This window comes from Medicago sativa, chromosome 1, assembly GCF_051527215.1.
Source record: "Medicago sativa cultivar Bolivia chromosome 1, Bolivia_mono, whole genome shotgun sequence".
In the NCBI taxonomy this organism is placed as follows: Eukaryota; Viridiplantae; Streptophyta; class Magnoliopsida; order Fabales; family Fabaceae; genus Medicago; species Medicago sativa.
This window is the reverse complement of record NC_140749.1, coordinates 28,964,851-28,981,071: the sequence shown is the minus strand read 5'-3', so window position 1 is coordinate 28,981,071 and position 16,221 is coordinate 28,964,851. Positions and strand designations below refer to the sequence as shown.

At 32.7% G+C, this 16,221-nt stretch overlaps 1 protein-coding gene and 2 long non-coding RNA genes across 4 annotated transcripts; all 3 read left to right on the top strand.

Moving 5' to 3' along the window:
• Window positions 1-1,028: 1,028 nt before the first annotated feature.
• On the top strand, window positions 1,029-6,954 carry LOC146954083 (uncharacterized). 2 transcript variants are annotated; one of them, XR_015011783.1, is made up of 4 exons: window positions 1,029-1,491; window positions 1,812-4,254; window positions 4,991-5,385; window positions 5,642-6,954. It is a non-coding gene; the product is annotated as an uncharacterized LOC146954083 (long non-coding RNA). The 2 variants fall into 2 exon arrangements; XR_015011784.1 differs by lacking the exon at window positions 1,029-1,491 and having other exon boundaries at window positions 4,108-4,254; window positions 4,979-5,385.
• Window positions 6,955-8,285: 1,331 nt separating this feature from the next.
• LOC146954082 (uncharacterized) lies at window positions 8,286-9,174 on the top strand. Its single transcript, XM_085751773.1, has 2 exons — window positions 8,286-8,496; window positions 8,720-9,174. Exons 1-2 carry the CDS (start codon window positions 8,436-8,438, stop codon window positions 9,001-9,003), a joined length of 345 nt encoding a protein of 114 aa, XP_085607899.1. The 5' UTR covers window positions 8,286-8,435; the 3' UTR covers window positions 9,004-9,174.
• Window positions 9,175-10,458: 1,284 nt separating this feature from the next.
• On the top strand, window positions 10,459-14,776 carry LOC146954081 (uncharacterized). Its single transcript, XR_015011782.1, has 3 exons — window positions 10,459-10,664; window positions 11,729-13,694; window positions 14,099-14,776. It is a non-coding gene; the product is annotated as an uncharacterized LOC146954081 (long non-coding RNA).
• The last annotated feature ends 1,445 nt before the right edge of the window (window positions 14,777-16,221 follow it).

The window sequence follows — 16,221 nt, the reverse complement described above, 5'->3', positions numbered from 1 at the left end:
CTTTTTCCAGTCCACCTAAATAAATTTATTCATTGGCATAAGTATTATTATTTCAAAAATTTATTATCATTGTCTTTTATTAGCACTTCGACCTCTAAATGTACGAAATTTATTTTTAGATCTACCTCCGGAAGGTGTTAATATTTTTTTTTCTCTGAATGTTAGATAGTCATTCACCAAGTTGGTATGCTTGATGAAGAAAACTCAATACTGATTTGGCTTGAGTAACTAGATCCCGCGCAATCACAGGTTAAATTAAAAGTACAAATTGACAAAATCAAGTTAGTATGCTTGCCTTTGCTTAGTATGTGTTTAAGCGAAGGAACAATTTATAATCTTTTAAACAAGTATGTAAAAAATCATTAAAAAATTTAAAATTTTAAGCATAATTAAACAAATTTTAATTTAATCGGGACTAAAACTACGTGCTGAAATTTTTTATAGGAACCAAAATCTATCAAAAAAATTTATGAGGACTAAAAACGAAATTTGATATATTTATAGGGACTAAAAACTTAATTAATTCTTCCTTTTATTATGTATCAAATTATTCAGGCCCGTGAGACCCGTGCGATGCACGGGTCGGCGTTCTAGTTAACCAAAATGAAACAATCTACATAAGTCACATTTAGTTGTGGAAAAGAAAAAAGATAAATAATTTAAAATTAATCTATTAAAAACCTCCAACTTAAAACCTGATATAAAAAAATAAAATAAAATAAAATAAAAAAAAACATAAGACATCCTGAATGACATGATAAATTAATTCTTCCTTTTTATTATGTATCAAATTATTCAGGCCCGTGAGACCCGTGCGATGCACGGGTCGGCGTTCTAGTTAACCAAAATGAAACAATCTACATAAGTCACATTTAGTTGTGGAAAAGAAAAAAGATAAATAATTTAAAATTAATCTATTACAAACCTCCAACTTAAAACCTGATATAAAAAAATAAAATAAAATAAAATAAAAAAAAAACATAAGACATCCTGAATGACATGATAAATTAGGGCAAGAGACGCGGCCAAACAGAGTACACACACTCTTATTGTTGCAAATCTGAGAAGCGTACGTACCATTCCGATCTCACTCTTTTTCTTTCCTCTAACCCATTTCTATTTCAACACCCTATTTTCTTTCTTTCCTTAAGTTCAGCTTCAGCTTCAGCTTCATATCCATTATCTCATTCCTACACATTTCACTCATTCAATTAACCGCTTGCTACAAATGAAGAATACCAAAAACCACTACTCTGTTGTTATTTCCCTTTCTCAACAAATCCAAGGAATTAAGTCACACTTGATCAATTGTTACTCTCACTTATGTCAAATCAATTTTGCATATTCTCTATTCCACAAGATTCTTAAAGATGGGTTTTATCAGCTTGATTTTCAAAGGTCTTTGTCTTAACGGTGATGTTCAGGATGCCCTACACTTTCGTAATGATCTGCATCGTGTTTTCATTTCTACAATGTTAGCTACGGGACCCGGTAATGTATAACACAATCATTAATAGTTTGTTCAAAGTCAAATTTGTAAATCATGTTTGTGTGGTAATGTACAACACGGTTATTGACCGTTTTTGCAAAAATAAATGTGTATGTCGTGTGGTAATGTAAAACACTATTGTTGATAGTATGTGCAAAGATATGTATGGTATATTAAGCAATGTGTTTTGCAAAGAGGGTTAGGGAAAGATAATGGAACTGCCATCTCCATTTGGTATATGCATCTAGCAACACGAATGAAACCATCTAAATAGTTGTTGTTTTCATTTTTTACCAACTTAGTTGTATTTGTATTTCTGTAGGGTTACATAATCTTGAGGAACAGCCTCAAATTCCAAATTAATGGTGTTCTTTGTCTTTATGATTGTAACCGGCTATGAGACAGAAGGAATAGAGAAATAGAGAAACTTTGTGGGTTGCTTGAATGGTTTCAATGCTTGAATTATGCCATTTCTTCATATAACCCTTCTGGTTTGGAGGTCTACTTGGATGGTGTTTGCCATTGGTTGTGTAGAATCAGAACAGACCCTAATGGTTTGGAGGTTTACTTGGATGGTGTTTGCCATTGGTTGTGCAGAATCAGAACGTCAACTTTATGTTATGTCATTCAACTTGACCAAGAATGTGTTATGATCACACAACATGCCAATCACATGTCTTTTAGCATATCAATTTTTGAGTGAATCGGCATCAAGGAAAGAAGCAGTTGTTTTGTTGGGTGGAATTGTGTTGAAAAACATCAACCCAACTATGTATAGTGTATTGAGCAGTGTGTTTTGTAAAGAGTGAAAGCTAAAAGAAGCTGCTGTGATAATGAAAAAGAGGTATGAATACAATATGAAGTGAACAAGGTCAAAGATATGTTACACCATGACCATAAGGAGAGTAACACTTATTCACGACTACCATATCATGAATCATGATTAATGGATTATGTAAGATTAACATTGTACATGAAGCTTTGAATCTCTTTGAATCTTTTTTCCCAAAAATACGATTCCTAATAGAATAACTTACTACACTCTTATCGATGGCTGAAGTCTCTTTTTCTTTTGATAGTTACAAGCAATATAGATGTACTATGTGGTAGACTGCTATGATTATAATTTTGATTAAAGTCAGAGTCACTGATGGGTTCAATTTGATATTGTAATCTTCATCTGTTATATCAACTATGTTGTAGTTTTTTTATAATCCTAATAAAATTTAAATCATAAGCATATTTTGTTTGCGTTATAAATTTGACTCCTAAATACGCAATTCCTGAGATGATTATTTATGTTCTTTTTGCAAAATATGAGAAAAATTAGGTTGGGACAAACATCTTAGTTACATATGAAATTTTATTGTTGTTGAATTTATCTGATTGGTTTTGAAATTTAGTGTATTGACAACCAAGGAGTAGAGCTGTAAAATGGCTTCATTGCTGCTGATCTCACAGTTATCTAATGTAATTTCACAGTGTATCTATATTTAAGGGTTGAAAGATAGTACAATTGTGAAGAAGAATCAAATAATTTTATTTTGTAGCCGATTTCTTGAAGAAAGTTACTGAACAAATAAAGTTGGGCAGGAAAGTCTTTGCAACTCGTATTGGTTGTCGTTCCTTGGTTTAGAAATCAAATATGTTGGTGACTAATTTTTCGAAACTCGCCTTTTGACTTAGTTTATGAAAGCCATTTTTCTTGTGTAAATCAGGAAGCAAAGTCATTAGATGATAGATCTACTCACTAGTTTCTTCCCACTACTGCCATTCATTGTGTATGATTCATCATTGATATTGTTTTATAGATTAAAATTTATGATTCTATCTGCATTCATCAATTCATATGCATGATTGTAAATGGCTTTCAGGGACAACCTACTATACACAACTCAGCCACCAATTCAAATCTGCAGAATTGTACACCTCTATTTCTCAACATTTTCTTCACTCTTGCAATCTTGTACAAGATCTTTACTAGTAACATAGCATTGTTAAAACTGAATAGTTTTCAATTACTGACTCCTTATGATTAGGAGTCTGAGTTGTGTGTTTTACTGGCTAACTCCTTGTTTTTAATTTGGTTGCTTTTTTATTGAATTAAAAGTCATTTACTGTTGGGTTCAATTTGCTATTGTAACCATAAGAGTGGTTAATTTTTTAATTCATGAAATAATTTCCCTCTTTCATTCCTATTGTTGAATTTCTCTGATTTGTTAAGAAATTGTGTATTGACTTTCAAGATTGAGTTATGTAATGGCCTCATTGCTGTTGATATCAGTTATCAATGTAATTTCTTCATGTATCGATATCCAAGTGTTGACTTATGAGCCTTGTCATTCAGACAACCGTCTTTCTGTGGTAATTTTAATCTACTTTGTTAGATATCATTTTGTTGCAAAACAGTATTCCCCAAGCTGGTTTGCTTCCGGCAACTTTGAACTTCCTTTGTATCGTCCATCACCTATATCATGCTAGGTGTTTGCGGATGTGTTTACTCCATTATTGCCTAGAGATATGGCCTAAATAGATCTTATAAGGTTTGAGGAGCCCTTACCGCTTTAATCAGTTTTGTGGGGTTGAGTTAGGTTTTAAGTCCAAATTCTATGATTGGATTGGTGGAAAATGAAAGGGAGGGAACGAAAGGTAACCTAGAGACTGCATGGAGCTGCATGCGCAGCTTGGTAAATCGGTGGCGGAACAGGAGACACGGCTATGGCTACGACAGTGAGAAACAGCCGCGTCTGATCTGAGCAATAGAGGTATATGATTTTTTTTTATCTGTGCCATTTTATTCCAAATCCAATACTGCTTTATGGATAATTTGATTTGATAGTACACGGAACATGATAGTAACATAGTTTAATATTTTTCGACTGCTAGTTTTGTTTAACATTTCAGCTAGTTTTCTGTAGTAACGTACAATGCATTTCATGATCTTGGCGCTCTTCCTCAGACATCTCAGATTTGTTCTTCCTCAGAATTTCATGCTACTTGCATATGTTTTCCATATCATTTGTCTCAGCTGATTTTGCCTTAGCAGAGTTCATTGCCGTTGCATTTGCTTGTTCTTCTTCATGACTTTGATCAGTTGTCACTGTTTTTTTACGCTGCGGTGTTCAATGGTGTGTCTATCAAAGTTGTCTACTTGTTGTCCTTCCCATTTGCATACCAACCTGATCACTTCTTCAACGTTTTCTTCAAAGTATTATGTGAATCTAAATTTAGAGTTTATCGGAATCATCTGAATCTAAATGTAGACTTTGTGAAGAGACTTGTTTGATGTGACACTGGCCTTGCTGTCATAAACGGTGGTGCTATAAATAAGGTTGTAACTTATGAGTTGTGTATTTGGTTTTAAAGTAGTTATTTAAGTCTTGCCTTCATGACTAGCATCACATATATCAGATCTTACAACAAGTGGTCAAGAAATTTAAAACAAGTTTGGACTTGGAGCGGTATGCTTACTTTAGAATCCAACCAAAGTTTATTTTTCAGGGCCAGTCTACTATACATGATTCTGCTGTGTTGTTTTTAGTCAAAGGCCGTCTCATTAGCCACATATGGAGAAATGGGGATCAGAAGTGCATCATGGGTTTGAACCGGCGCATTCACTAAAGCTGTCCCTAGCTCCTAATTGCCAAGCCCAAGCTACACATTCAACCATTCTAGTTTCCACAATGTCATCAATGTTATTCAGCCATGCAATGGGGAAATCAGCGCAAGAGAAACAGAAAGGTGCAGAACGAATCAGAAGTATGCAGTATGTCTGCCCTGTCATATGTCGATGGCAGTGCCTTAACATCGACAAGAACAACATGTGAATCTGCATTGCTATGGAAGGCAGAGATGACTCTGATCTTGGCTTAATGATAACATCACAGGCGCTTTTGGTATGCATTCTCTTTGCAAAGTATCTCATTATTTCTCTCAGTGTCCTTATGAGTTTTATCAATTTCATTTTTGGTTGGATCTTTCCATTTTCGTCAATGAATGCAAGAGTGTCATGTTCCATTTCCCATACAATAATTGTCTATAATTTCTCATTCATAACTTGTTACAGTAACATGCTTTGAAAAAAAAAAGTATTTAAGCCTGCCAATGTTGGTCTATTTCTGATGCTATCTCTTGTTGTTTCAAAACATGAAGGTGAAAAGGTATATTTTGCGCATATTTGAAGGAACACTTTAAAGAAAGGAGATTTTTGTTGATTATAAGTTGAGAAAATGAACCTATAGAAGCAGACATTAAGAATCTTTGATGAAGCTTCTATTTAGCTTGATAGAACACCGACAAAATCAAACTTAGCACATCGTAGAGTTACACAAAATGTTACGTCAGTGGATTGTGTGTTGTGCGAAGGGAATGTTGAAACAACTTCACATATGTTTCTATTTTACGATTTTGCATCTTCTGTTTGGTAGTGTTTTTTGGTGGTTGGGCTTAATTTTGATTCTACCTCCAAACTTGAGCTCGCTGTTTGAATGCTTAATGAGTGCAGCCACGTGTAAGAAAATAAAGAAGGGGTATTGTTTGATCTGGCTTACAACAATTTGTCTTATTTGTAAATCTAGGAGTGATAGAATTTTTTCAAACAGGATAAAGGACCCTATAGAGGTGGTCGATGATGTACAAGTATGGTCATGGCGATGGAGCTTGAGCAAAATGTCGTTCAGTCGGTACTTGTATTATGAATGAGCCAGCCATACCAGGGGTGATTGGTGTGAAGGAGGGTGTTTTCGTACGGCCTGGAGACTCCTAAAATTTTTTGGTTTAGTTTGTTTGGTAAGAATGACGGTAGCGCTAGTACAGAAGGAACTGCAGCAGTTTTTTGATCCATGACTTTCCAGGTTTTTTCTCCAAACTGCAATTTTTACTTGTCATTTTGGAGGTTCCTTTGGCAAGGGTAACGGCAGTTTTTCCATCAAAGAATGTTGCTTCTGTGTTATCTATTTCTGCTCTGATGGTGCTGGAATTTCAATTTGTTTAGAGGTTGTTGGTGTGGTAATTTCAGACTATTCAGTTGGGTGCTTTGGTGTGCAGTTTTAGCTGGGATTGCTGCCGTGTTTGCTTGTTTTTCGGTGACAATTTTTAGTTTGTGTTTTTGGGCTTGGAACCTTAGAATTTGCGTCTCAGATTCGATTCTCCATGGTGCCAATTTCAGTGGGCTAATTTGATTTCTTTTAAAAAAAAATGTGTCTGTGTGATTCAAGAAGTTGATTAAGTGGTGCTGGTTATTGTTGATTTTGGTGCCAATTTGTTTGTTGTATATATCATTGTTCTGATAGTTTTCTGTGAAGGTATGGATAATTCAGTGTCATTATCTATGTATGTTGTAACAATTCTGGGTTCTTCTTTTGCTTGGAATTTGGATTGTTTTTTTGACAATTCTTTTGATTGGATTGTTGTTAATAAATTTTCTTTGACGACAAAATATAAATTAAAAAAGTCTCATCATGAAATTTTAATTTTCCATTACATTAATTTGTTAATTTAAGGTTGAGATAAAAGTTCCTGAAATTTGAACTCATTTTAATTAAGTCCCTATATACTATAACCTTTTATCGAAGTCCTTTTTATTTTTAAATAAAATATGTGTATCTAACTCATTGATTCCTGACACCTTTGACTCAAGAAATAGAGATAAAACTATAGTTTTAGAGTGGGTAAAAGATATGAATACATTCATTTTTAAAATTGGTGACATTAGAAATTTATACTCTAAAACTAAAGGAGATTTTCATTGTCCTTGTGAGCTTAGCTCAGTTGGTAGGGACAATGCATAATATATGTAAGGTTTGGGGTTCAAACCCCGACCAAAAGGAGATTTTCATTTATTAAGGTTTTGTTTGGAAGTTTAAAGCACATAAGCGGACTTTGGAAGAAGGAATGAGCAAGTTAAAGAAATATAAGACTTTGAGAGGAAGGGTTTTAGAGGTTCATTTTTTTTTTAGCATTCGAAAAACTAAAAAAAGGAATAAGCAAGTTAAAGAAATAGAAGAATTCGATCATGTCCAACAAACAATTTTGTGGTCTACACTTGGGTAATAAGTTGTCAAGGTAAAAGCTTCATGTCATTTGGTTACTTGTATTATGAGCATTTGGAAAATTCTAATAATTGTCATTTTAGCCTTAAGGAGAGTTTTTTTTCCATCATTTGATTGATCTATGTTAAACTTCAATCTTGGATTCTTGGTATGTTTTAGACCAATGGTAGAACAACCCTCTCAATTGTCATGGTAGTGTTTTAATTTTGGTTTTGTTTTTGGTTATCAAAAGGAAAGATTTCAAATGTTCAATGGCATGGATGATGTATAATCCTCTTTGTTTATCATTGTTGTGGCAGGTTTGGTTAGATAACTTGTATTGGTAGGTTAGTCTAAGGGCAGTGATGCAAGTGTGTGGTGTAAGTGTTATGTCATGAGGCTAAATTTTATTGTTTAACAGGAATTGATTTGTTAAACCATACTTTCCTTAATTGATAAAAGACAAAAGAAGCAATTTTTTTTTAGGAAAAACAAAAGAAACAATTGAAAATAGTTTTTTTCATCCATTTATAAAAGGTAGTCTTAATTCTTAATGGATAAAAGACAAAAGAAACAAAAAAAAAATCCTCACCATGTGTATGTGTGTGTGTGTGTGTGTGTGTGTATATATATATATATATATATATATATATTGTAATATATAGAGAAATACATTTCATATATTTTTTTTCATTTGTTTATTACAAATCTTTCAATGTTTGAATACTGACATTGATTTTAGACATTAATCAATGTTGGTTATTATGTAGTGTTTAACATTAACTACAAAGTATTTAGGACTTTATAACAAATTATAATTTTTGTTGAATATAAAAGCCATACCCAAGTTCAGTTCACACAAATCACAGTTGTTGTAACCTTTCAAAATTTATTTGTCAGTGTAAGTCGAAGAACAAATGGCACAATCACTGCCAGCAAGTATAGTCCTTGCCCTTGGCCTTCTTATATTCACTTCAGGTACTTTTTTTGTTATTATTTTTTAAGCCAAGTTTATGATGGACAAGGGATATATGTTTTACATCATGTTTAGGGTTATTTACACCATCGAATCAATAGTCTCACGATTAAATTAAATAAAATATGATGAGATTTAACGATCTGCTAATAGAAAATAAACATGTACATATTGTAATACTACTTTGCTCAAAGAATATTGTAAATATTATTACTAATTTTACAGTAATGTCCGAGGTGGAATCATGCGAGCTAACTAGGATTGGAGGTGGCTGTCCTGATTTATCAAAATGCATGAAAACTTGTCTTCCATGTTACGTTGGCATAGGTGAAATCCACTACTATTGTCGTCATCCTGGTGGTCCAATATTATACGAAACTTGTGTTTGCGTAATGGTGAAAGGTGCTCCTTGTCAAGTTCGTGGGTGTCCGGGGAACACACCTCCTGCCGCCGTTGTTTCCAACTACAATCAAACTCAATTCATGAAGTATTTGAATAATACAGCTTAAATAATGAATGTACAACTTTTTTTATTTATAAAAAGACTCATAGCCTTTGACTCAACAGGCTATGAGTTTTTGTGTTGGGGATTTGTTCTCTTGTTGTAATTAGTGGTATCTTCTTCATTGTGCCAATGTTTTTGTTAATTTTAATAAAAGTTATGACAATGTCTTCATGGATGCAACATAAGTACATACCATAACATGTCTTCTTTTTCTTCCTTTCAATAGATAAATAACATGTCTTCTTAATATATTTTATTCAAAAAAAAAATGTCTTCTTAATAAACATTTCTACAAACTGCACATAAGAGAAGAGAAGTGCCAGCAATATGGTTACTTGATGACAACAAAATTAGATTTTTGGATCATCCTTGATGTATTTATTTGATAATGACACCTTGAGATTACATTGTTGATGTAATGAACTGATTGAATTATCCATACAAAGAAACTTTGAGAAACTAATGTGCATACAATAACAAGAATATTGTTTTTTAAGGGAACAAGAATTTACTGTTTGATTGTATTAAGCGTGATTTTGTATTAATTTGAAATTCGTACTAAAAGTGAGATGAGACAATTATAGTGGAAAACATAAACATGTCTCACTTGCGGTTTGTCACTGAAATTTTAGAAGGTCTCATATTTATAACAAGTATTAATACTACTATTTAATAGAAAGATCAATTTTTTATATTGACGTGTAGTGGTAAAATTGCTACCTTTGGATCAATTGATAATATTTGGAAAAATTTGTACTATATCATATATATAAAACACTCTTGATATACTTTTTTTTTTCCTTAATTATTAAGCAAAATTTCCTAATCTAATTGTATAGGAGTATTATAAAATGTCAATATCGTTATCTTTTTTATTAAAAAGAATTGAAAATCTATTAAATTAATCAAAAACAAAAAAAATAAAAATATCACAAAACTCACAACTTCATAAAAAAAACGCACAAACTCATCAAAACTTCATTTTCTCTGTCATCAATCAACCTAGCATTTCAACAACATAAAATGATCTTCATCTTTTTTCATCATTTCCTTTTAGTTTTTCTTTCTTCATCTTTTGTTTTATGTACAAAAATGGATTTATGAGTTTTTTAGTTTATGAGATTTTTTAAATAAAATATGGATGGCTAGGTTTATATAACGAAGATATGAGTTGATTTATAAGTTTGATGAGTTTTCAATTCTTTTTAATAAAAAAGATAAAATGTTGATATTTTATAACATAAAAGATTAACTTGAAAAAATAAAAGACAAACGACAAGAGTGTTACATGAAATTAAATTAAAAGACAAATTGTGTAATTTTATAAAAAAAAAATGACAAATAAAGGAAAAAAAAACTAGTATACACGTACTAGGATGAAAACTTAGATGGTTTATAGCAATGTGGGTTCAGTTATGAGCCTTATAAGACATCTAGGTTAAACGCCGTCACACACGCTTTTCTTTGTTTCAAATCTCAAAACCCTACCATTCTGACACTGTTCACTCACTCAACAGCTTCCTACAAATGAATAGTACCAAAAACCACTACTCAGTTGTTGTTTTCCTTTCACAACATATGGACGGAAAAAGGTCAGGATTTTCTACTATGAATTTTGTCTATTCTCTGTTCAGCAAGATTCATAAGATGGGTTATCATCATCAGGTAACCTTCAATACACTTTTGAAAGGTCTTTGTCTTAATGGTGATGTTCAAAATGCTTTGCAAATGAGTGAAACTACAAGATGACGCTCTTATCTAATCGGTTAAGTAGATTCATTGATTTCTTTGCACAAACTCCGATGCAAGATTAATACAATCATCTAATGACAAAGATATTCCATCATAAGATGAAAGAGGCTGTTTAAAATTTAAGTTAGGTCACACTTGGAATCCATATTTTCCAGGATAAATCTGATTCCAAACACAATCAATTGTTGTTGATGCCAATTGTAATTGAATAAACGACAAAATGTCATGTCGTCGGAGATCAGCGTCCAATGCTCGTCGCTGCAATGGAATAATACCGGATGTCCTATGTAGTTCAATGTGCTAACATTAGAGGTTTTTTTTCCATGGCGCGTTACAGCAACTATCTTTTTAGGGCAGGGAATGTGTTCTTTATTGTTGTCGGCGACGAAGTCGGTTCCCAACTTTCGTGAGTATTGATCAATGGGTTATGTAAACACAATCATTGATATTATTTTGTGCGAAGATACATTTGTAAATCATTGTAAATCATGTTTGTGTGATAATGCACAACACTATTATTGACTGTATGTTCAAAATTCATTTGTTAATCGTGAAATTTAGTGTGAAATGGTTATCAAGTGAATTAATGATTTTGGGTTGTTAGTCAAGTAGAGAGAAGTTGTTGTTTGGTTGAATGAAATGATCTTGGAAAATATCAACCTAAATGTTTATACTTTACAGTATATTGTGCAGTGTGTTTTTGCATATTGAAATGGTGAAAAAGCTGATGTGATAATGAAAAAAAGTATGGAAACTAATGTTATTGGGTAGGTACTGTCTACGATATAAAGCGGATAAGGCCAAAAATATGTTTATGGCCGTAAGGAGAGTATCACTTATTGTTCATGACTACAATATCATGATTAATGAATTATGTAAGATTAAATTAGTGGAGCAAATCATGAACCTCTTTGAACTTTGAAGAAATATATTCCAAAATATGATTCCTAATACTATAACTTACAACAATCTTATAGACGACTTGTGCAAATGAGGGAAAATCGGTTACGCTTGGAAGCTTGTTGGTAAGATGCATGATGGAGGTAAACTAACTAATGTCATCGCTTACAATTCTTTATTACATACTGTGTTCAAAATTCATCATCTTGACGACAATTGTGTTAGTCCAAACTATTGAATATCAGGGCATTTAACCGGATTTGTACATATAATATGCTTATTGATGGTTTGTCAAAGGTGTATGACTTAAGGACACACAACAAGTTTTTTGAGAACTTTTGATTAAAGGATACAATCAAAATATCGTAAAGTATACGACTATGATCAATGGGAGTCTTTGTAAAGACGGTTTATTTGAAGAAGCATTTGCCTTGCTGTCCAAAATTGAAGATTTGAACGACTTGCTTCCCTGATGTTGTTAACTTATGAAATAATTCTACATGCTCTTTTTGAAACAGGTGAGAACGATTAAGCAGAGAAAACTCTACTTTCAATGTTTACTATAGGTCTATGTAAACATAAAATAATGTAAGATGCTTTCTAGGTACATGCTGTTTTAGATTTCAATGACTTCCATCTAGTGTCTTAGTTACACACATTAAAGATGTATAATGTAGTAGGGTCACTATGATTTTTCAAGTCTTGAAATAATAACCCTCTTTCTTCCCATTGTATTCTTGATCTGCTATATCAACTTTAAAAGAGTTTGTCATGCAGTGGTCATTTTTGGTGTTTCAAATAATAAAACCATGTTGAAATTGACATGATTGTCTGTACTTTGGAATTCATTTCGTCTTATATTAGATTTATTTTATTTTCAGTTTGCTGCAATTTTCTTGTAGTCCTGTTTGAGTTCGAATCAGAAGAATATTTTGTTTGCATTCTCTGAGTCAAAAATGTGTTGAGGTTTCTAATATTTTTCGTCTGGCTCAATTAGGCCTTTTCTTTGGCCATAGATTATGTTAGAGGCAGTTTTTTCTTTCGTGAATCTATATCTTAGTAATTCTCAGTGATCATAAGTTAAAAAGTATGAGAAAACTAGTTTCAGACTTGTTTTCGGCAAATATTTGCTTTTTGAAAGGATATAAAAAGATGAAGCATCTTAGTTCCATATCATATTGGTTTTCTTTTGTTGTTGATTTTCCGTGTTTGGTTATGAAATTTTGTGTATTGACATCCAAAGAGTTGAGCTATGTAACGGCCTCGTTGTTGCTATTGACATTTATCTAATGTAATTTTTTTTCAAAAAAGATAAAAAAATTATCTAATGTAATTTCTTGATGTATTGAAATCCAAGGGTTGACTTACAAGCACATAGATCAGATATCATGCTTCTATGTTGTGTATTTGGTTTTCTAATAGTTATATAAGCACATAGATCAGATCTTACAAGTGGTCAAGATATTGAAAATAAGCATGCCGCTACAAGTTCATGACTTGGAGAGGTATGCTTACTTTCAACGGATTCTAACAATTCCATGCTTCGTCTTTTGGTAACTTTCTAGACGCATGGTTTCTTGACTAGATCAAAATGCAAATAGTAGATAGTCTGGAAGTTGCAGGAGGAAAGTTAGCTCCTAACAACTTATTACACGAAAGGTCAATCATTCTTACCACTGTCGATGTTCTCTGGTCTATAACTCGTCACCTTTGGGAACCAAGACATATACATACTTGAAAGGATTGGTAGAGGTGTTGTTAATGAGATCAAGAACTTCAAGATGTTTAAGCTGGCCAAATGAATCAGGAAATTCCTCATCAACTTTAGGTCTAGAGTTTTCAGCTCCGAAGAAAGCTATACTGAGATCGGTGAACCATGAATAGTTTCAGCTATGTCATTAATATTATTCACCTGTGCAATGGGGCAATCAGCTCAAGAGAAACAGAAAGGTGTGGAACAATCACAAGTATTGCAACACATCTGATCTTGGCTTAAAGATTAACATGGCATGTGCTCTTGGTATGCCTTCTCTCATTGTCCTGGTGAGTTTTATAAATTTCATCTTCATTAATGAATGCAAGTCTGCAATTTCTCATTCATAACTTAAAATTAGAGAGTATCTAAGACTGCCGATGTTGGTATCTTTATGAAATTTTCTCTCGTTTCAATGCATGAAAGTTCAGCAAGAACAATGATTGTGCCTGTTGTTTCTGATTATTGACAACTAAATTAATTTCAATGATGGACTCTATTTGTTCCTAACTTAGTAATAAACTGAAGAGAAACTATATAATTGCATACTTGATCTCTGTTAATAATTGATGTGCAGCTTTAACTATTTAAACCACGTGGTTTCAATTTAACATTTTTCATTGTAAGTAAGCTTTTGCTCTTTGTTAGGAACCAAAACCAGCTCAATCCTATTCAAATCTGCTCTAATGTGCAGTAACAGGGGGCCAATTGGAGTTCTGTACAGATACGCAGAGGTAGAGTCAGTTCCGAAGCAGCAAACAACAACAGATTGCATTGGAGTAGGCCTGATCCGGGAGTATTAAAGCATAATGTTGATGCAAGTTTTCACTGGTCTATAAACATGACAAGTTATGGCTGCTGTATCCGTGGATCTGAGGGAGAATTTACTATGGCACTGTCAGGATGGTTTAAACGGAAGCTATCTGTTCATAATGGTGAGTCCATGGGACTATGTAATGCTATGAATTGGGTGCTTAGTTTGGGATTTAACATTTTCTTTGAATGTGACTCAGATTTTGGTTGATGCTATTCACTCCAGAAATGCAGGCATTTCAGACTTTAGTTCCATTGTTTCTAGTACTAGTATTAGAAGAATTTTAGCTTCAAATTACAACTTTGACTTTAAGTTTATTCGACATCAAGAAAACATGGTTGCTCATTCTTTGTCTAAAGCCGCCACCATATGCTAGTCGTCAAGTTTATGATTTCGCTCCTCTGATGGTCACTCTTTAATAAATGATGAGTTGAGTCTGCTTTGTTTAAAAAAAAAAAAAAAGTGTAAGTGCTTTGTTTGTGCCGGAATGAGAAATTTGAAGATAATTTCATATGTCAGTCTGTTTCATAATTATCAATGGATTTACATAGTGCTTTATTTAGGTAGTTCCTATAATTTTAACATCGGAATGGTTTGAGGCCAGAGTCACTCTCACCTAATGCAATTGGATCCTTGTTCCTTGACACTTGGTTCCTTTGTTTCTTTTTACTAATTCATCCTAATTACCTAAACCCTCTTGTTCAATGTAGAATGTATATTGAACTTGTTGAAGCTGAACCTATGTCAAATCGAGGAACTAATCGAGTTGTTCAGTGTATATGTGTATATGTGTGTGTGTGTGTGTGTGTGTGTGTGTATATATATATATATAGTTCTTTTTGTTGGTTTTTAAAATGCAGGTAATAAGAGGAACACTATTCATTGGACTTATAACTCGATTGTTATCTTATACTAGATGTTGACCCGCGCGTTGTGAAGTTATCTACAACTAAGCTAAAATTTGGTTAAAATCGGTTTTCTTTTTATTAGTGAACATAAGTGTGTGAAAATCAAACATACAATAAACATTACTTGCATCAATTAAAAATGTGGCTAGTTTGTTTTTAACCAAACTATAAAATGTTTCTATAATGGTCACTTGCAGAGACTCCAAACAGGAAATCAATGTGATCAGAATGGGTTATTCAATAATATTACAAACATTAAAATTGATAAAATAATCATGAATTCATTTGAACAAGGTTGTTCCATATTGGTGAGTCATTCCCAAATTTGAAAGAAATTGAAACTAAAATATATTTTTATTCAATGTCAAAGCAACTATTCTCACATATTGTCTTGTCAATCAAATAAATAGTAGTGTTATTTGTATAAATTCATGTGATCATTGACAACAACTCAACATGGGTTATTCAATACCAAGTTTGTTAGTCAGCATAACGTTTTCTTAAGTAATGCAGACAGTTTTATACACCCTAGTACTCATGTATTCATTCAATGTGTATCTATCCATGGAACTGATATAAGAATATCCCGAAAAATTCAAAGGTATAGTGTTTAAAGGATGCTAGGATCTTTGTATCTCTTGAAGATAGCTTCAATTCCTGTCATGACTTCTGCTGGTAAAGGCCGTTCAGTTGTTGTAAAAGCATCGATGTCTTCTTTTAGTTGGTCCACAGACGTTGCACCGATGATTGAACTCGTCATGAATGGACGATATCTCACAAATCCAAGCGCGAGCTGAACAGGAGATAGACCATGTTTCGTGGTCAACTCAAGATACTTAATAATTGCTTCCTGAAATTCATAATCTAATCTTTATGTTAAAAAATTTCAACATTATATTTTTTATTAAAAAAACCGAAAATCTATAAAATTAGTTAAAAACAAAAAACAAAAAACCATCACAAAACTCACAACTTCATAAAAAACGCAAAAAAAAATCATCAAAACTTCATTTTCTTCATTTTCTCTGTCATCAATCAACCTAACATTCCAACAACATAAAAGATCTTCATCTTTTTTCCATCATTTCCTCTTCG